General features: G+C 50.7%; 3 protein-coding genes across 3 annotated transcripts; all 3 read left to right on the forward strand.

The window, feature by feature from the left end:
* ATNIH1004_011624 (uncharacterized protein) lies at positions 1-5,845 on the forward strand (the record flags this gene model as incomplete). The annotated part of the gene is made up of 9 exons (XM_033576186.1): positions 1-244; positions 1,997-2,422; positions 2,487-3,723; positions 3,907-3,983; positions 4,045-4,821; positions 4,907-4,974; positions 5,027-5,223; positions 5,275-5,737; positions 5,804-5,845. The coding sequence occupies 9 exons, from the start codon at positions 1-3 to the stop codon at positions 5,843-5,845; spliced, it is 3,531 nt and encodes a 1,176-aa protein (XP_033422041.1).
* Positions 5,846-6,766: 921 nt separating this feature from the next.
* Positions 6,767-8,172, forward strand: ATNIH1004_011625 (uncharacterized protein; the record flags this gene model as incomplete). Its single annotated transcript, XM_033576187.1, has 4 exons — positions 6,767-6,853; positions 6,910-7,562; positions 7,619-7,859; positions 7,969-8,172. The coding sequence occupies 4 exons, from the start codon at positions 6,767-6,769 to the stop codon at positions 8,170-8,172; spliced, it is 1,185 nt and encodes a 394-aa protein (XP_033422042.1).
* A 315-nt stretch (positions 8,173-8,487) lies between these two features.
* On the forward strand, positions 8,488-12,044 carry ATNIH1004_011626 (uncharacterized protein; the record flags this gene model as incomplete). The annotated part of the gene is made up of 4 exons (XM_033576188.1): positions 8,488-9,527; positions 9,590-10,168; positions 10,194-11,367; positions 11,394-12,044. 4 exons carry the CDS (start codon positions 8,488-8,490, stop codon positions 12,042-12,044), a joined length of 3,444 nt encoding a protein of 1,147 aa, XP_033422043.1.
* Between the last annotated feature and the right edge of the window lie 10,179 nt (positions 12,045-22,223).

Consider the following 22,223-nt stretch of genomic DNA (forward strand, 5'->3'; position numbering starts at 1 on the left):
ATGCCGAACGGAGCCCGTCCCGACACCACCAACACCGGCTCCCGTCCCATCGTCCGCCAACAGGAGTTCCCGAGCCGTCCCGATACCACCCACCCCGGGTCCCATCGTCGGTCGATAATGTTTTCGATCCGGATCGTTGATTCGGTAACATTTTCGCCCCGGTTTCCGATTATCTCTTATAACTCCGGTTACCGACCACTCAGCACTGCAACCCGATCGCGACTGCGCCCAACCATTCCGGTATGTACGCAGCGATACTGAATAAGAGGGCAATGGTAGAACTCCGAAGGAGTAGGTCAAGGAGACACTCTGAGACAGCTCAGCCTGGCAGGGAGAAGACAACATTCCCCTTACGCAGGTGCGCTCCGTGGTTTGTAAGAAGGTTGTTGATTGTTTATTCCCTCTTCGAACGAGGACTTAAGATAACCGTTATCCATACAAATGCCACATGCCAGTCCCTCTAGTTCCTCCACCAGGGTGGTTTTAACAAGTCGATACAAATCGACACAATTCAACAAATTGCAACAACACCATGTTGATTTATATCGATTAGTTATTATTGTATTGAATTCTTCTGCTAATTAATGTTGATACCGTATTGGGATTTTTATGGTCGTTAGAGACTCTAATTACGTGGTGTAATTTTCGTAATTTTTGTTGAAAACCACCCTGTCCTCCACTATAATACAAACAGGGATTGTTTGGGCAACATATGACGCCCGATCGGGATGCTCCCCGACTAAGGTGCCGGCGCAGAACAGGCCCATGCCATGGAGAGTAAGTCAAAAGAGCGCTCTTGGGTGGCCCGTCTCAGCCCTGCACGGATAAGTTACTTTTTCAGCAATCTAGCGCTGGAGTATTGCGCTGATTTGCTGGACAGATGTTCTGCACTTACTGCATTGTCTTTTATTCAGTGCTACGACATCTCCTATCCAGAACACAACACAACACAGTGAAGGATTGGATGGGGACGAAGATATATAACACCTATTACCATGCAGTTAGACGGCTCCATTTAGTCCCTCGCGTTCAATGCAAGCCATTCACTACGGAGAAACTTGGTTACCATATTAACTCGTCAGTGCTTTATCTCCTCTTAAGTATATATACTCGATAGGCCTTGCTTTTTTACTTCAAGTTATCGTTTGTGTCGATTTGTCTATCTTTGCGTTTTGGACCCGTGTGGTCATTGCCTGCTTGTAGTCCGCCTGAGTCCTGTGGAGACGATGCTCTGGAATCATCAATCAGATCCTCGGTAGCTCTCCGTTGTAAGTCAATGTCGAGATATACTGCAGAATCTAAAGGATCTGTTACACACGATCCTTAGGCTAGCTGATGTCGTAGCGAAAGACCCTTGACTGGCTTGTTAGTATACTTTCGGTTCTTCAATCCAATATATATATATATAACGAACCAACATGAGAGCCTTCAGCCGGCTTGGCGTCGGGCATCCAGTCATCGAACCCCTACATATATATATATAACAAACCAGCCGACCAATGCGACCGTATGGTACACAGAGGTTCAACTTTGCCTCAATCCACAATCTCAAGACTGGCGAAAATCCACTGCGCCGAGTAAGACATTCCCTACTCCTGTACAGTTCGAACCGCATCTTCTTCTCAAACCCCTTTCCAGCAGCAACTCGGAAAATGTGATCTGTCCATTATTTTCCCCACAGACGAAATCTTGAGACCACCCCCTGAAATTCTGCCCTGAGATTCGATCCCCAAAAAAAAAAAAAAAAACTCCCACCTGCCTGTTCCTTACAGTCTACATTTAATGTAAGGAGAATATAACACCGTCTTTATTTCTTTTACTCACTGCTGTTCGGATATTATGGCAACTCGCAGGACTTCCGTGGCCTTTCCCGACGGGTCTCAACCACCGCCGTTTGTTGACCTACCTGAAGGAATATAATTGTATAGTGTGTATTGGGTGCAAAATTGCTATAACCGGACAGCTAAAAGAGCGTCATCTTTCCGATGTCCATCAGCTACGGACTATTGCGGATCGAGCGCGACACCTGCGTCAGATCCCTCGCGACGTTACCCCCGATCCAGCCATGATGAATTCTCGCCTCTTCCAAACAGCTCCTCCCGGATTCCAGAGCTCGAGCTTCACGATCTGTGGGAATGCAGTCACTGCGGGCATCTTACCCGGTCTCAGCGGATAAGTAAAAGACACCAGGTTGCTGCACATCGTGCTGACGGCCTTCCGTGGGCGCCTCGCCGCGTGCAAGGCCAATCCTGGTTCCAATCCAGCCGATACCTGCGCTTCTGGACCACCGCGCCCGTGGACCATGGTCGACCAGCCAGCATGCCAGTGGAAACCACGGAAGATCCGCCCTCCTCCTCGGCTGCTGACACAATACTAATAGGCGAGCCGGAGATCGCTCCATCCCAACTTGATCCGGTCACAGGTACGTCTCTCGTTTCTCCTGGTCCGGCCCACCGCTAACCACGCTCACGTTCGTCTGCGAAGAGGACAACCGGAGAATCAAACCCAACGAACTACCGGTCCGACCGCTGCGACCCCTGGCCCCGAAGCCCGTAGACGCGGAGCCAATAGAACGACCGACCACACCATTGCAAACCCCACCCTGACTGGCAACCACACGGCCCGATGGATCCGGGAAATTCAGCACCTAGAGGCTCGTGGGATCCACCGACAGCACCCTGCGCAAGAGGCCCGTCCGGATCCTCGGCTCTTTGTTTTTCAGGCCCGTCATATGGAGGACGATGTCACACCATGGCTGCTGCAGACCGACTGGCTTCGATTCCTGGATGGCCGTTATCTTCGGGTGTTGGCCGAAGCGTCCGCGCCAGACCCTGGCCGGCTGCAGAGCCATCCAGGTCTGCAATCTTTCTGGCCAGGAGCGCTATGGGACGATAAGGAGTTAGTCCCAGATGAGCCCGCAGGGAGCATCCAGCAGATGTCGGTCAACATTTTAGACCTGGTTATTGCATCGTTTGACCGGGTCCTTAACCGAGCCCTGGACAGCTTAGCGTCCACCCATCCGCCAATCCGTCGTCTATTCCGCAGCTCATCGCAGACCGGTTTGAGTGCGGTGGAACTCGACCGGCAGCAGCCAAAGACGCTCCAACGCTATCGCCGCGTATGGCGGCGGTATCTGGCCTGGATGGTACGCGGAGCCCCTCTGACTGACCAAGAGCGCACGGAGATCCTCGGCCTCCGGTTGGACAAGTATGAGCGGGAGCATCTCACCCGGATCTGGGACACCCTCCAGGCATACCTGGCTCATCCGGAAGAAACCCTCGCAGCGGGCCACTTCCTTCAACGAATGGAGCAAACTGATGCTCGGCGGCAGGCAGTTAAGCGCGCCTATGATCGGGTAACCTGGGTGAACTCGCTGCAATATCGAGTCCTGTTCCCACACCTCAGACTACATCATCTACCACCACTGCCAACTCCCGGGCGGGTACCGCTGCCGTGCGCAAACGGCCGCGGCGAGAGCGTGACCCCGACACCATTGCCACCACCAATGCGCCGTGGCCATCGCCGTACAGCCTCCCAAGCTCGATTGTTAACTCCGACGAAGGCCTCCGGCACTCGACTCCGCGATCCTCGTGTAGGCGGCAGTGTGTCTACCGGTGAGAACTCACCGGTCCCCTCACCGCGACGTGTTGAAAGAATGGTTGCAGTGTGTATCCCTATAACTCCACCCTTGTCATCTCCAGACGCTCAATCCTCTCAAACCAGGTAGGTAATAACTATCCCGGGTCTTTTTCACTGCTGGGCGAGAACCCACTGCCACTTGGTCCTGCCAGGCTCCTACGTGAATACTTATGTGCTATACAGACGGACCCTACGACGTAGAGTCGAATTATCCCCAGACAATAAACAACCACGCAACCACTTATCTCGGTCTCCCTCTATATCTAGTGAAGAGAGTGAATCGCATTCGACCAAGAGTGGCTATGTGGACAATAACGTGGATATAGATACCGCCTCAGAACCTGGTAAGATAAGATTTCTATCCCCTACCACCTATTTCCATTTGCGGACTTACTGACTGGGCAGCGTGGTTAGGGAGCCCGGGGCACATCCCCGGCGAGATAAGCGACACCGATTTGACATCGAGTGATTGGTCTGATGAGGAGGAAGAAGACTTCCTGACCAGTACAGAATCGCCGATCCCGTCTATGGGTGACGGCGCCGACCTAGATCGAACGAGCCGGAGGGGCGTGCCTCAGCTTCCACCGGAATGTCAGCGGTGGCTGGATGAGATGGTCTTTTCGCTCTGTATAAGCAGCATTAGCACTCGTGCTATCCAGCAGACTGGCAACAAATTTGACAGCAGTCTAGTTGCACTAACAGCCGTGCTTGCGATTCACCCTGTCCATCTCACTGTGGCCGGTCCATATAGCTACACCAGCGACCTGGCTGCCATCCTCTGGATTTCACGGCTGCTTCTGCTGGAGTATGCACTGCCCGCCAAGCCATACCACTTTATTAATGACGTGCCGGTCCGTGACCAGTATCGGAACCGAGTCCGACGAGCCGCAGCGGTGCACTACACCTTTGGAGTCCGGCATACTTTTTACCCACTGGAGGAGATTTTACGGCTGACCGCCCATGGGATATACCAGATGTATCACGAGGTGCGTCCAGCCTCGATCACCTGGTCTCCGGACCAAGAGACAGTGTACTACCGGCAAAACCCCACTGGCTATACCATGACCAACTTCCGTCACTGGATCCAGCACCTGATCCACACGACCACAGACTTCTTTAACCGGGAGCTCCTGCTGGGCTACGTTGAGGACTTTACGCTAGCGGACTTGGTCGACGTGCCCAGTGAGAGACGGAGTGGCTTCTCCTTTCTTGACGTGGCCCCCACCATGCGCGGCCCACGTGCATCCCTCTCCTCCTGCTCTGCCAGTATCCACCGTCTGGCGTGCGGCCGCTTCGGCAGGTTTCGACACACTGGGATATCCAGGCCATGCGATTGTATGAGAAGAAAGTTCAAGACTTTCTATATAAACTGGCTTTACTGATTCAGGTTACCTGGGGCCAGACCAGTCGTGAGAAGGAGCTACTCACCATTAAATGGCAGAATACCGCGACATCCCAGCGGAATATCTTTCTCAGCAACGGCCAGGTTATGATCGTAACCGAATATCACAAGACCCGCCGCCGGACCGTCCGTACCCACCCCCCGTTGCTCGATTTCTTCCCTCCGCGGTGGGCCGGCTGCTTGTAACGTATCTAATCCACGTCCGTCCCATGCTGGTGGCGTTTAACAGTCAGCACCCCGGAGTCCCGGGCCCGTCGGGAGGCCAAGCATGATTGCTACTTCTTTGTTATTCCTTCCTCGCCGGTTTCCCCGCCGCCCCGCAAGTTGACACATCTTCTACGCCAGTCGACTCCGTTTTTTAACAGTGCCTATCTAACCACCCTAAGTTATCGCCATCTGTCTATCGCCATTGCCAAGAAACATCTCCGCCCCCAGATGACTGGATCTGACCTGCAGTCCGCCGAGACAGTCCTCCATAATATCCTTGCCGCCCAGGCCGGTCATCATTCCCATATCAATAATCAGATCTACGCGGTTGAGGACACGTATCCATTAGGTCTCCTTCCCAGTCGCCAAGAAGCATTCCAGCGCGCGTCGGCCCAGTGGCACCGGTTTATTCTTTCTCCGGTGACCACTCACCATGTCCAGGAAACCACGACCCCTCGTCATCTGGCAGAGGTTAACTCTGATAACAGTGTGGGATCAACAAGCAAGAATATGGATTTATTGGCTTTGAGCCCATTCCCCAGCTGAAAGTCATAGTTTGCCGTCGATGTCGGTATGCTGTGCGACCCGATGAAGTAGAGCGCCATCTAAAAAGCAGCATTATCTATCCCATCGGACAGTGACCCCAATTATTCAGGCTATCCGCCAGTTGCCAGATATCGAACAGGATGGCTCAGCAATCCAGGTTCCTCATGTTTTGGATAAGCCGATTCCTATTTTACCATGTCACTCAAACGGCTTACTCTGTCAACGGGCTCCCGACCAGTGTCAGTATATTGGATCAACCATGAACACCATGCGCAACCATTGGAGAACGGCGCACCAATGGTCCCTCTATCCACATGGTGGACGAGTTTCCCAATCTCAGCGGGCTTCGCGAGAAATTGAGCTACAGCAGTCGCTTCAGCGTGTATCCTATCAACAACTGTTTCCATCACGGAGGGATCCCATTATATCAGATTCGATTTCCCAATGGTCAATAATCTCTCTCTATTTATTTGCAATCAAAGTGTGTTGCCCTATTCCACAGGCCTGGGGCGGATGTTGGTAGAGTCTGGTTAGGGTCGGATAACAGTGGGGCGAGGATCGTGCGCTGATTGGCTAGCAGAATTCTCGTTAACATATGTCGTTCCAAATTATAAACGTAGGGTAGCTCGACAACCCATAATCCACCATAGCTTAAATTTTTATAGTAGATGCAGGACACCTATAAAAGTAACTTGGCAAAATGGGAGCTTGAAATTCCGTTATATAATACTGTGGTGGTGGTCGATGTTTATTATTCGACTTAATTATTTTGTTGGGGTATCACAGCCGACCGAGCCGTTATTACATAACCACCAAACTTGCCAGGTTGCAGGATTATTTAGGAAAGAGGTAAACACACCCAACTGCAGTTATACGATCGCGTTTAAATAAACAATTTAATTTCGGCCATGGAGCACCAGATATTCGAGAAGCTTGATATGTTACCTGTTATTATTTGCAAGCAATGCCAGCATGGTGTGTGGCCCCGAGGTTCTCCGCCATTTTAAAAATCGCGCCCATCAAATCCCACACGCCGATGCTGTCCAGATTAGCGAGAAGGTAATGCAATGGGAGGATATTGCGCATTCCCCGATCAGGTTAATTTTCCCCATCAGTTGGACCAGGCGTTGGTTGGAATACCCGTACAACCTGATGGTTTATTATGTCGGCGGGATTCCCCGGGCTGTCAGTACATAGGAAGAACAATTGAGAATATGCGAAAGCACTGGCGCACCACCCATGGATGGTCCCAGTATCCGCATGGTGGTCGAGTAAGCCGTGACGAGCGCGTGCGTGCAGATGCTGAGCTGCAGCGATCCTTTATATCTGTGACATGCCAGCAGATATTCCCATCGCGCAAAGGATCGCATTATATTCACATCCGCAATCCAAATGAGAACGACGAACCGGCGATCCCCACAGATGATATCCAGGTTGCTGTCCAGGAGCTAGAGAACGCGTGGAAGGAGGCGCAGTCCACGCCGAGTACAATTCAGGCATCTGATATTACCGACGCCAACCCATGGCTGCGCATGACCCGGTGGTCCGAGTATTTAGAAGGAATCGCACCAAAGGATCTAACCGACAGCGTGGCGCCGCCCGAGGAAGAGCCCACAGATCCCGTGGAGCAGGGCGTGCGCCACATTTGGGCCGCCATGGAGCAGGTCGTGCGCAAGAGCCAGCGCGTGGTCCAGCACAGCGGCCAGGCAATCTGCATTGAAGCCATCCGATCTGAAAAGGGTCAAACACCATATCGACCGTTGCAGGCGTATATGGATACCGAGAGCGTGGTTAAGCATATGCAGCCATGGCAGCAAATCCTAGCGTTTATCGCGCGCACCCAGGCGCCACACGGATGGACGAGTCCCCGTACGGGATGACAGCACGGCAGCGCAAGAAATGGCGGCAGTTATGGCACCTCGCCACTACCCACCGGGATATTCCCGGCGAGCCGCAGGACGACGACGCAGCGTGGCGCATGACCCCGATCGAAGGCGCGTGTTTGGAGTTTTGCATCGAGTTGCTAAACCAAAAGCAGCGTAGCCATGAGTACGAGAGCGTGCTTGTATGTGCCATGGCCGTGTTGGGATGGGGCCGGGACAGATGGCGGGGCCCGGAGAGTTATCCCCGATCTTATCGCGTGTGATCAAGGTGGCGCGCTTTATAATTGTCAGAAAGCGCTTTGGTTGGATCCGAATCCCGAGGAGATTATCGCGGTGTGGCAGAAGAAGAGTAACTGCGCGCAGTGGGTGCTCGCCAGCGCCGACGACGAGCTGGAGGATATTTATTCGGACGAGGGATATTACAGTCAACCAGAGCAAGGCATCCCATCATCGCCCCCACATCGCCCATTACCAGCAGTAATCCCCAACCGATAGTGAATATCCGCCGGCAGAATCGCGGGAAAACATTCCAGGAGCACGTGGAGTGGATGGTGCAGCGGTTTATGGTGCGTGGCACCCACAGTCAATACAAACGTTGCAGGATTGGCGCACGTACGGGTTAAAGATCCATTATAATACCACGGCGCCCGGGCACATTACATGGAACCATGGCGACGAGCTCGGATACAAGCATATCACATTTACCATGGGCGATTTCCGCGGATTTGTCCATGGATTGGTCGGGGCCACACGCCAGATATTGTGCGACATACTGTGCGTGACAGCGCGGGAAGACATTCCCAGTATTCCATGGCACGCGATCTACGACGACCCCACGCAGGCCACGGTGGGATGGAATTTTTGCGGGATCAGCGCACGCAATGGCCGGTGGGGCCCAAGTGGATGATCGGCCGGTTGCGGGCCGAGCCGGCCGTGCAGAAGGAGTTTACCGTCCGGCGCCAAGCCCGACGGCTGCACATGCCGAAGGTGGCGCAGTATCTGGAGCGCGTGGCGCGATTTAAGGAGAAATTAGCAGTGCTTGTTCACGTGGTATCCGGCCAGCCGGCTCGCGCACCCGAGTTATTAAGTATTCAACATGTGAATACCGTGGCGAATCGACAGCGCAATATCTATATCGAGGACGGGATGGTGGCGTTGGTGACGGCGTACCACAAGGGGTTTTACGCGAGTAACGATATAAAGATCATTCATCGATTTGTGCCACGGGAGGTGGGTGAATTAATTGTGTGGTATTTATGGTTGGTATTACCATTTGTGCAGCAACTAAGCGCATGGCATGCGAAGCAGACGCAGGGCACCACGGCGCAGGGCATGCACGCAACGCAGGGAACGCACGCAGTGCAGGGCACCACCACAGCGCAGGGCACGAACGCAACGCAGGGCACGCAGGGAATACGCGCAGTACAGGGCACCACCACAGCGCAAAGCACCACCACAGCGCAAAGCACCACCACAGCGCAGGGCACCACGGTGCAGGGCGCTCACGCAACGCAGGGCACGTACACATCGCAGGGCACGTACGCAGCGCAGGGCACCACGGCACAGGGCATGGACGCAACGCAGGGCACGCACGCAACGCAGGGCACGTACACATCGCAGGGCACGCACGCAGCGCAGGGCACGCACGCAGCGCAGGGCACCACAGCGCAGGGCACGCACGCAGCGCAGGGCACCACAGCGCAGGGCACGCACGCAGCGCAGATCCGCGAAGATGCGTTTTTATGGGGCCCCGACCCCGGAACCCGGCGCAAATGGACGTCCGAGCGGTTCCGGGAGGTGTTAAAGCGCGAAACCAAGACCCGGTTAAAAGAAGCCATTAATATCCAGTGGTATCGGGATATCGCCATTGGGATTAGCCGACGATTTTGCGACCCACTGCCGCGTTTGCCAGCAACATGCAGGAGGAGAGAGACTTGGCGCAGGCTGTGTTAAACGCCGACACCGAGGAGGGTATGGACGAGGAGCAGTGGTTAGGCCATATTGCAGACTTGCAGGCGGCGCATTCATCCCAATTGGCGGGTGGAGTGTACGGCCGTGGTATTATGGAGCAGCCCGGGACCACGGCACATCGCCGTGCAATGTTTCGACTCTCCAGCACCGATTGGCACCGGTTTTGGGGTTTGCATCCGCCGCGGAGCCCAGCCCGTTGGGGAAGCGCAAAGAGATCACCATGGGAGGACGAAGCCGAGGAGGGCCGAGTGGTCCGACGTCACCGGTTAAATATCGCAGATATGCGCACCACGTTGCAGCACATGACCGGGCAAGAGGATATCCAGTTCCGGGGCGTCAAGCACCGGCGTTGCGCGCCATTCAGGACGGCAAGAGCCCGGTGGTCGCCATTATGCGCACCGGAGGGGAAAAAGCATGTTGTTTATGTTACCTGCATTCGCCGAGCCCAGTGGTACTACCATTGTGGTCGTGCCATTAATATCATTGCGGAACGATATGGTGCGGCGCTGTCGCGAGTTGGGTATATCCTGCATTGAATGGGATAGTCGACGGCCACCGGACGAAGCGACAATTGTACTGGTCACACCGGAATCCGCGGTGCAGGAGGATTTTCAAACGTTTATTAACCGGTTGCAGCAAACACGCCGGTTAGACCGGATCGTGATCGACGAATGCCATGTGATATTAAACGACCAAACGGATTTCCGACCCGAGTTGCGACAGCTGGGGCGGTTGAACCACGCGCGAACCCAGATGGTGTTATTAACTGCCACGTTGCCGCCGCGGTTGGAGGCGAAGTTATTCCGGCGCATGGAGTATTCCCGCGAGCAAGTCCATATATTTCGGGACCGGACAAGCCGTCCCAACGTGGCGTATCGCGTGTGGCGGCCCGAGCTGGGTCGGCGTTCCATGCAGTGGTTTACCAGCGAGCCGGTGCTCGCGTTTATCCGCGAGCGAATCCAGCGCGCCAAGGATGGCAAGGTGGTGGTATACGGCCATGTGGTCCGTCAGGTAGTGGAGATTGCACGCGAGTTAGCGTGCGAGGCGTACTACAGCAAGCAGGTTGACAAGCCATCTATATTACAGCGATTTACCCGGGGCGAGGCGCGAGTAATTACCGCCACCAGTGCATTGGGCATGGGTGTGGATATCCCCGATATTCGCAGTATTATCCATATTGGAACACCGCGGTCGTTGTTGGAGTACGGGCAGGAAAGTGGGCGAGCCGGACGGGATAGCCAGCGCAGCGAGGCGATTATTATCCAGCCCGAGGGCTGGGACGAGCCCACGCCGGAGACGCCAGAGGCCGTGGCGGATCGCGAGTTGGTGGACGAGTACCTCGGGGTGGCGCCCGGGGTGGGATGTCGACGGTTTGTATTGGACGCGTACATGGACGAAACAGTGAATGGCTATACGCGCCGATACTGTCAGGATATTGATTCCACCGAGGCACTCTGTGACGGCTGTGACGCCGATTGGCTCGCGCAGGAGTCGGTTTGCATGTCCCCGGACAGATATTCCCCGGACACCCGCATGGACGATCTCGCCAGCACGACAAGCCCACCACGCGAGATTAGCGCTACGGGCAGTCCCCATTCCCATGGTAGTGGCGAATTATTTCCATTATCGCATATTATACCACAGAGCACGCAGAATATCGCGCCAAATCCCACACGCCGGTCCCAATCCCATGACAGTACAGAATCATTTGAAACTCAAGTAATATCGCATGTTATATACCACAGAGCACGCAAAATATCGCCCCCAATCCCACGCCCACGGTTAGTATCGCCGAACGCCAGCGCCAACGGGTGCAAGACCAGCGCCATGCAGCGCCCCGTATTCAACACCAGGTGCAAGATGCACGGCAGTGGTTGGACGAGGAAACTATTGAAAACGAGATAGCACCATGGCAGAAAAAGTGCTATATTTGCACCATTGCAGGACGGGAACGGAACGAACACGAGTTATACTTTTGTCGTGGGCCCAAAAGCGACAAAGCCAAGGCATGGGTTAATCTAGTTCGCCAGTATAAGATTCCATTCGCTAGATATACCGCTTGTTACCGCTGTTATATGCCGCAGACGATCTGTCGACGATGGGAGGTACTAGATGGCCATCCAACACAAACCGAGTGTGTATATAAGGATATATTGGTCCCCATGACAGCTGTAATACTGTACGGCCCGTGGGAGGAGCAGATCCAGCCACTATGGCAGCGCCGGTTGCAGCAGCACACGGGGTGGACGCAAACAACACCATGCAAGTGTTGCAGTTTTGGGGCAGGCCACGGAGGGAGCCAAAGGCCAGCACAGCCAGTTATTCGCATTATTTTGCTGGCTATGGCAGATCTGCAAAAGAATTGGAGGGATCCACGGGGTTTGTGGTATAACTAGTTAGTATACAGTGTAGCAAGAACAGTAATATATTTATAATTGTTATTTAGACTAATAAGTGTATATAATATAGGAGCACATGCAGAGCATATATAATATAGGGATATAAACAGCGGTGGACACACGTACTAGGCAGAGGTATATACCAGGGAACCAAGAGAAGGTACGCACCGGGGGAAGGACGCACTGGGGGGATAAATATACCAGGAAAGGATACATACTAGGGGAGGTACGCACCGCGGAGGCATGTACCGTAAAAGGATATATACTAGGGGAGGTACGCACCGGGAGAAGGCATGCACCAGGAGGAGGCACGCGGGGGGGGAGGTACGCACCGGGGGAGGTACGCACCGGGGAAGGCATGTACCGGGGTAAACACGCACCGGGGAAACACGCACCGGGGCAAAGACGCACCAGGGCAAACACGCACCGGGGCAAACATGCAATGGGGGAGGCATGTACCAGGGGGAGGTACGTACCGGGGCAAAAAACACCGGGGTAAACACACACCAGGGCAAACACGCACCGGGGTAAACACGCACCGGGGCAAATATATATCAGGGGACGCATATATTAAAGTAAACAAACGCAAAGTATATATACTAGGTGGAGGTATGCACCGGGAGAAGGCATGCACCGGGAGAAGGCACGGACCAGGGGGAGGTACGCACCGGGGGGGGAGGTACGCACCGGGGGAGGTATGTATCAGGGGGAGGTACGCACCGGGGGAGGTACACACCGGGGAAGGCATGTACTAGGGCAAAGGCGCACCGGGGTAAACACACACCAGGGCAAAGACGCACCAGGGTAAACACGCACTGGTGGAAGGTACGCACCGGGGGGAGGCATATACCAGGGGAGGTACGCACCGGTGGAAGGCATATACCAGGGAGAGGTATATACTAGTAAAACACACACACCGGGGGTATATACCCGGGGAGATATACACTGGGGGTAGATATGCAGCGGGGGAGATATGTATACTAGGAGGAGGTACACACACTGTGGGGAGGTAACACACCAAGGGGATGTATACACACCGGGGGAGGTATGCACACCGGGGGAGGTATACACACCGGGGGAGGTATGTACACCGGGGGAGGCATGTACTAGTGTAAATATGTATTAGGGGAACATAGTCACCGCAGAGAGATACGCACCAGCAGGAGCCACGTACCAGGGGAGGTACGCACCGGGGGAGTTACGTACCAGGGGAGCCATGTACCGGGGGAGATATATACCAGGGGAGGCACACGCACCGGGGGAGGCACACGCACCGGGGGAGGTACATACCAGGGGCAGGTATGCACCGCGGGGAGATATATACCAGGAAAAAAATACGCACCGGGGAGAGAGGTACGCACTGGGGAAGGTATGCGCTGGGGGAGGTATATAGTAGTAAAAAATATATACTAGAGGAAGGTATAAAAGTATAAAAAAGGCATGTATTAGAAAAAGCACACGTAAAAATATATACACGCAGGGGAGGTGTATAAAGTAAAGGGAGCACATGCTAAGTATATACACCAGGGATATATATACCAGGGGACGCATGTACTAGGGGACAGGGGATATATATACTAAAATTATATATGCCAGGGAATATATATATACTAGGGTACACACACACAACAGGGGAGATATGCACCGAGGGAAGGTACACACCGGGGAAGGCATGTACCAGGGGAGGTACGCACCGGGGGAGGTGTATACCAGGGCAAGGCATATACCCGGGGGAGGTACGCACTAGGGGAAGGCATATAGCAGTTAACACGTGTACCGGGGGTGAAATACGTACCAAGGAGGAGGTATACACCGGTGGGAGGTACGCACCGGGGGGAGGTATATACCAGGGGAGGTACGCACCGGGGAAAGCATGTACCAAGGTAAACACGTACCGGGATAAACACGCACCAGGGTAAACACGCACCGGGGGATATATATACCGGGAAAAAAATATATACCAGGGGGGAGGTACGCACCAGGGGCAGGTATGCACCGGGGGAGATATATACTAAGGGGGGAGGTATATACACAGGGGAGATATACACACCGGGGAGACACACACACACCGGGGAGGTGCGCACCAGGGGGAGCCACGTACCAGGGGGGGAGGCATATACCAGGGGGGAGCCATGTGCCGGGGGAAATACATACCATACCAGGGGCAGATACACACACCGGGGAGATACGCACCGGGGGGCAGGCATGCACCAAGGGGAGGCATGTACCAGGGGTAGGTATATACTAGTAAACACACGAACTGGGGGAGATACACACTAGCAGGAGCTATATACCAGGGGGGGAGGACGCACCGGGGGGACACATGTATCGGGAAAAGAATATACACTGGGGGAGATACGCACCGGGGGAGGACGCACCGGGGGGATATATGTACCAGGAAAGGATATATACTGGGGGGAGGTATACACCGGGGTAAACACATACCAGGGTAAACACGCACCGGGGTAAAGACGCACCGGGGCAAAACACACCGGGGGAGGCATATACCAGGGGAGGTACGCACCGGGGTAAAGACGCACCGGGGGGCAAACACGCACCGGGGGAGGCATGTACCAGGGGAGGTACGCACCGGGGTAAAACGCACCGGGGTAAAGTATACACCAGCGCGAGGTACACACTGGGGGAGATACGCACCGGGGGAGGTACGCGCACGGGGGGGAGGTACGCACCGGGGGAGGTACGCACCGGGGCAAACACGCACCGGGGTAAACACGCACCGGGGAGGCATGTACCAGGGGGGGAGGTACACACCAGGGCAAACACGCACCGGGGCAAACACGCACCGGGGTAAACATAAACCGGGGTAAACATGTACCGGGTGACGCATATATTAAAGTGAATAAACGCAAACTATATATACCAGGGAATATACACAGGCAGTGTTTTAAGCATATACAGAGTATATATAGCAAGGAAATACACACACTGGGGGGGTAATACACACCCGGGGGAGGCACATACCGGAGGGAGGTATACACCGGGGAGACATACACCAGAGGGAGCCACGTGCCGGGGAAGATACACACACGGGGGAGGTACGCACTAGGGGAGGTATATACCAGGGGGAGGTACGCACCGGGGTAAACATGTACCGGGTGACGCATATATTAAAAGTAAATAAACGCAAACTATATATACCAGGGAATATACACAGGCAGTGTTTTTAGCATATGCAGAGTATATATAGCAAGGAAATACACACACCAGGGGGTAATACACACACCGGGGGGAGGCACACACCGGAGGAGGTATACACCAGGGGAGGCATACACCAGGGGAAGCCACGTGCGGGGGAGATACACACCAGAGGGAGGTACGCACCGGGGAGGCGAATACCAGGGCAAGGCATATACCCGGGGGAGGTACGCACCGGGGTAAACACGCACCGGGGTGAACACGCACCGGGGGGAGGTATACACGAGGAGGGGGAGGTATGCACCGGAGGAAGGCATATACTAGGAAAAGGTATGTACTAGTTAATACACGCACCGGGGTAAAAAGTATACACCAGGGTGAAGTTTGCACCAGGGGTAAAGTATGCACCGGGGGAGGTACACACTGGGGGAGAATACACTGGGGGAAGGACACACCGGGGGATATATATACCGGGGAAAAATACACACCAGGGGAGATACGCACCAGGGAAAGGTATGAACTAAGGGGAGGTACGCACTGGGGGAAGGCATATAGCAGTTAACACGTGTACCGGGGGTGAAATGTGTATTAAGAATAAATATATACTAGTAGGAGATACGCACCGGGGAGGTACGCACCGGGGGAGGTACACACTAGGGGGGAGGTATGCACCGGGGGAGATACAGTCCGGGGAGAGGGACACACCAAGGGTAGGTATATACTGGTGTAAACATGCACCGGGGTAAACACATACCAGGGTAAAACACGCACCGGGGAAGCATGCACCGGGGTAAAACACGCACCGGGGGAGGCATGTACCAGGGGAGGTACGCACCGGGGCAAAGACTTACCGGGGTAAACACGCACCGGGGAAGTATGTACCAGGGGAGATACGTACCGGGGGAAGGCATGTACCAGGGGGAGGTACACACCGGGGGGGTAAACACGCACCGGGGCAAACACGCACCGGTGGGAGGGTACGCACCGAGTGGAGGCATATACCAGGGGGGGGAGGTACGCACTGGGGGAAGGCATGTACCAGGGGGAGAGGCATATACCAGTGGACACACACACCGCAGGGAGGTATGTACCCGGGGGAGATATACACCGGGGGAGGTACGCACCGGGGGAGTTACGCACCAGGGGGAGCCATGTACCGGGGGGGAGGTATATGCCAGGGGAGGGCACACACCGGGGAAGGTACGCACCGAGGGGAGGTACACACCGAGGGAAGGTACGCACCGGGGGGGAGGTACGCACCGGGGGGGAGGTACGCACCGGGGGAGGTACGCACCGGGGGGAGGTACGCACCGGGGGGAGATACGCACCGGGGAGATACGCACCGGGGGAGGTACGCACCGGGGAAGCACACGCCGGGGGAGGCATGTACCAGGGGAGGTACGCACCGGGGCAAAGACTTACCGGGGTAAACACGCACCAGGGCAAACACGCACCGGGGTAAACACGCACTAGGGGAGACATGTACCAGGGGAGATACACACCGGGGTAAAGACTTACCAGGGCAAAGACTCACCGGGGTAAACATGCACCAGGGGTAAATATATACCAGGGGACGCATATATTAAAGTAAACAAACGCAAAGTATATATACTAGGGGATATACACAGGCAGTGTTTTAAGCATATGCAGAGTATAAGTAGCAAGGGAATATATACACCAGGGGAGGTATATACCGCAGGAGGTATATACCGGGGGGATATACACCAGGGGGAGCCACATGCCGGGGAGATACACACCGGGGGAGGTACGCACCGGGGAAGGGATGTACTAGGGGAAGGGATGTACTAGGGGAAGGTACGCACCAGTAAACACACACACCGGGGTAAAAAGTATACACCGGGGTAAAAGTTTGCACCGGGGTAAAAGTATATACCAGCGGGAGGTACGCACCGGGGGGGGAACACACTGGGGGGGAGAACGCACCGGGGGGGAACACACCGGGGGAGATATATGTACCGGGAAAGGATACACACTAGGGGAAGGCACGCACCGGGGAAGTACGCACCGGGAAGAGATATATAATAGTGGGAGGCACGTACCGAGGGGAGGTACGGACTGGGGAAAGGCATATATTATAGGGAGGCATGGACCAGGGGAAGGCATATAGCAGTTAATATATGTACCGGGGGGGAAATATATACCAAGGAGAGGTACGCACCGGGGAGACATATACCAGGGGGAGGTACGCACCAGGGGAAGGCACGTACCAGGGGTAAACACGCACCGGGGAGGCATGTACCAGGGGACGCATATATTAAAGTAAACAAATACAAAGTATATATACTAGGGGATGTACACACGCAGTGTTTTAAGTATATATAGAGTATATGTAGCAAGGGAATATATATACCAGGGGAGATATAGTCCGGGGGAGGGGCACACCAAGAATAGGTATGTACCGGGGTAAACACGCACTGGGGCAAACACGCACCGGAGGAAACACGTGCCGGGGCAAACATATACCAGGGTAAACACGTGCCGGCGCAAACACGCACCGGGGCAAACACGCACCGGGGAAACACGCACCGGGGGTAAACACGTGCCGGGGAAACACGCACCGGGGTAAACACGTGCCGGGGTAAACACGTGCCAGGGCAAACACGTGCCGGGGGTAAACATGTGCCGGGGCAAACACGCACCGGGGAAACACGCACCGGGGGGTAAACACGTGCCGGGGAAACACGCACCGCGGTAAACACGTGCCGGGGTAAACACGTGCCGGGGCAAACACGTGCCGGGGGCAAACACGTGCCAGAACAAACACGTGCCAGGGCAAACACGTGCCAGGGCAAACACGTGCCAGGGGGCAAACACGTGCCGGGGCAAACACGCACCGGGGTAAACACACACCGGGGAGGTATGTATTAGGGGAGGTACGCACTAGAAAAAGGTATATACCAGGGTAAACATGTACCGAGGTAAACACGCACCGAGGTAAACACACTAGGAAAGGCATGTACTAGGGAAAGGATACATACCAGGGGGAAATACACACCGGGGAGATACGCACCGGGGAGGCATATACTAGGGGAGGCATGTACCGGGAAGAGGCATGTATTAGGGGAAAAGGTATATACCAGGGGAGATACGCACCGGGGGAAAAATATGCACTGGGGGAGGTACACATATAAGGGGAAGATACGCACCAGGGGAAGGCATGTACCAGGGGAGATACACACTGGGAAGAGATACATACCAGGGGAAGGCACGTACCGGGGGGTACGCACTGGGGGAAGGCATATAGCAGTTAACACGTGTACCGGGGGTGAAATGCGTACTAAGGAGGAGGTATATATCAGTGGGAGGTACGCACCGGGGGTAGTATATACCAGGGGGAGGCATGTACCGGGGGAGGCATGTACCGGGGGAGGCATGTACCGGGGGGGAGGCATGTACCGGGGGAGGCATGTACCGGGGGCAGGCACCACCAGGGGAAGTATACAGTATTAAAATAACAAGTAGTATAGTAAATATATATAATATAGGGAGCATATGCAAAGTATATACTAGGGGGATATATATACCAGGAGGGAAGCATGCAGCATAGAAATAATATAATAGGCAACCAAAATGGTTCCAAACTAGTTTCCAACCAGTTCAGCAGGTTACCAAGGAATTAAAAGCTTATAAGTAGTTAACAAGCAGTTTTAAAGTAGTTTATAAGTAGTTTTGTAATAGTTAAAAGTAGTAAATTACATAGTTATATATATAATTAAATATGTTAATTAATAAGTGGTTAAATAGTAATTAAAGGGTTCCATGTAAATATAGGGGATTGTTAATTAGTATTATAGTTTAAAAGGGTTAATATTTATACAAAGTATTTAAATATTTTAAGATTTATTTTTAACCAAGTAATAATAGGGATACGATTCGTGTTTTATAAAGTTATAATAAAAATAAATAGGAATTATATAAAGGGATTAACAGAGGAATAGGATCACATAAGGGTTTAAGGGCAGAGGAACGGGGGTAACATAAGGGTTTAAGGGCAGAGGAACAGGGTAATATATAAGGGTTTAATAAAGGAAAAATTAGGAGAAGATAATTATTTAATAATAAAAGGGGAGAATATAAGGGTTTACAAGTAAAAGTTCGGTAATATAAGGATTTTATAAGTAAAAAGTTAGGTAATATTAGGTTTATAAATAGAGGAATAGGGCAATATTAGGATTTAAGAGTAGAGGAATGGGGGTAACATAAAGGGTTTAATAAAAGGTAGAATAGGGAGATAATAATAGTTTAACAGAGAAAAAAGAGGAGAATATAAAGGGTTTAGTAAAAATAAAATTAGGACAAGGTACAGGTTTATAATAATAAAAAAAAAAAAAAAAAATTAGTAAGGGATCAGGGTTTTAATAAAAAAAAAAAATTAATTAGTACTAGAGATTAGGAATAATTAATAAAATAGATTAATCAGAAAAATCAGGGGAGTAAATAAGGGCGAGATTATTAATTAAATTAATATAACAAGATAACTAATTAATATAAAGGGATTAATCAAGGAAGAATCAGGATTGGATTTAGGAATATAATTTATAAGTGTGGGTTAAAGTTAGGGTTTAATAGCAAAAAATTAAGTATATTAACCAGGGTTAAATAGGGATTATATTAGAGGTGGTTATAATAAAGGCGGGGATTAATTAAAAAAAAAAAGGTTCAAGTGGATAATATATATAAAGAAAGAATAGGGAAAAAAAGGGATTAATTAAGCAGGAATTTAAATTATAATTTAAACTAGATTAGTTTTATAACATTGTTGCAAAGAATAAATTAGAATTATATAAAGGGATTAATAGAGGAAAAATAGGGATTATATAAGGGTTTACAGGCAGAGGAATCAGGCAAGATCAGGGGATAAGTGTTAAGGAATATAGTAATATAAAGGGATTCAGGTAGAAATTAGGCAATATAAGGGTTCAAGGGCAGAGGAATAGGGTAACATAAGGGTTTAAAAGCAGAGGAATTAGGTAACATAAGGGTTTAAAAGCACAGGAATCAGGTAATATAAGGGTTTAAAAGCAGAGAAATCAGGTAATATAAGGATTTAAGGGCAGAGGAATAGGGTAATATACAGATTTAACAGAGAAAAATTGGAATAATATAAGGGTTTAACAAAGGAAAAATAGGAATAATACAAAAGGAGTTTAACAGTGGACAAATAGGGATAATAACAGCAGAGGAATAGGATAACATTAGGGTTTAATAGTAAAAACAGGAGGATATAGGGGGATTGACCGTTAAAGAATAAAATAATATAAAAGGTTTAATAGAGGAAGGATATAAAAATATAAGGGTTTAATAAAAAAAAAATAGGGATTTTTTTAATATAAAAAATTAATTAAATAAAATCAGATAGTATAAGGAATTGTAATTAATAAAGTATAGGATAATATACAAAATTGCGATTAATAATTGGTGGATTAATATTATAGATTATAGTTTACGGTGTACAGGGTAATATAAGGATATAATTAACAAAAATAGGGATAGTATAGGAGTTCAAGGGTGGAAGAATAAAAATAATAAAAGGGTTTGTTATAGTAAAGGAGGATATTAGTTGGTAAGATTTGGGTCAAAAAGTAAAATCAGAGTGGAATTAAAATACAGGTATAAGATAAAATCGGGGGGAGGTTATAAGGGTTTAACCGAGAGAGAATGGGAAGAAGAAAAGGGATTAATAAAAAAAAAATGGATTAATATAAGAGGTTGTTAATTAATAGTAAGTCGGTTAATAAAAAAAGGGTAATTAATAAAGTATTGGTTAATATACGGATTTGGTAAAAAGTAGATTAAACAAAGGGGATGTGGTTAATAAAGTTTAATATAAGGATTTGTGGTTAATAGATGGTAAATTAACATAAGGGTTTTAGAATGGAGGAATGGGGTTACATAAGGGTTTTAGAATGGAGGAATAGGGTTACATAAGGGTTTTTAAAGTGGAGGAATAGGGTAATATAAAGGGAATAATTAGGGGGAAGAATAGGAGACAATGAGGGATTACAATTAATTAAGGTTAATATCAGGGTTGTATAGCAAATAAATTGGATAATATAAGGATATAAGAAAGAAAAAATAGGGATTATATAAGGGCAGGGCAGACGATTAGTAAAAAAAGGTAGTGGTTGAAGAAGATTAAAATAAGGGGTTGTATTTAATAAAGATTAAAATAAGGGGTTGCAATTAATAAAGATTAATATAAGAGGGTGCAATTAATAAAAGGTTAATATAAAGGGATTATAGTTAAGGAAGATTAAAATAAGGGGTCGGAATATAATAAAGATTAATATAGGGGTTGCGATTAATAAAGGTTAACATAAGAGGTTGTATTTAATAAAGATCAATATAAAAGGTTGTTATTAATAAAGATTAATATAAGGATTTGTAGTTAATAAGAGTAGATTAGTATAAGGGTTTGTAGTTAATAAGAGTAGATTAGTATAATAGTTTGTGGTTAATAAGAGTAGATTAGTATAAGGGTTTGTAGTTAATAAGAGTAGATTAGTATAATAGTTTGTGGTTAATAAGAGTAGATTAGTATAAGGGTTTGTAGTTAATAAAAAGTGGATTAACATAAGGGTTTGTGGTTAATAAAAAGTGGATTAACATAAGGGTTTGTAAGGGAGATGGATAAGATTAGATATTAGTAAGATTAATATAAGAATATAGGGGTGTGGATAACATAAGGGTGTGGATAACATAAGGGTGTAGATAACATAAGGGTGTGGATAATATAAGGGTGTGGATAACATGAGGGGGTGTGGGTGACATAAGGGTGTGGGTGACAGAAGGGTGTGGATAACATAAGGGTGTGGATAACATGAGGGGTGTGGGTGACATAAGGGTGTGGGTGACATAAGGGTGTGGGTGACATAAGGGTGTGGGTGACAGAAGGGTGTGGATAACATAAGGGTGTGGATAACATGAGGGTGTGGGTGGGTGACAGAAGGGTGTGGATAACATAAGGGTGTGGATAACATGTGAGGGTTTGTGGGGTAG

Source organism: Aspergillus tanneri (assembly GCF_003426965.1).
Source record: "Aspergillus tanneri strain NIH1004 chromosome Unknown AapTan_8_pilon_pilon_pilon, whole genome shotgun sequence".
Taxonomy (NCBI): domain Eukaryota; kingdom Fungi; phylum Ascomycota; class Eurotiomycetes; order Eurotiales; family Aspergillaceae; genus Aspergillus; species Aspergillus tanneri.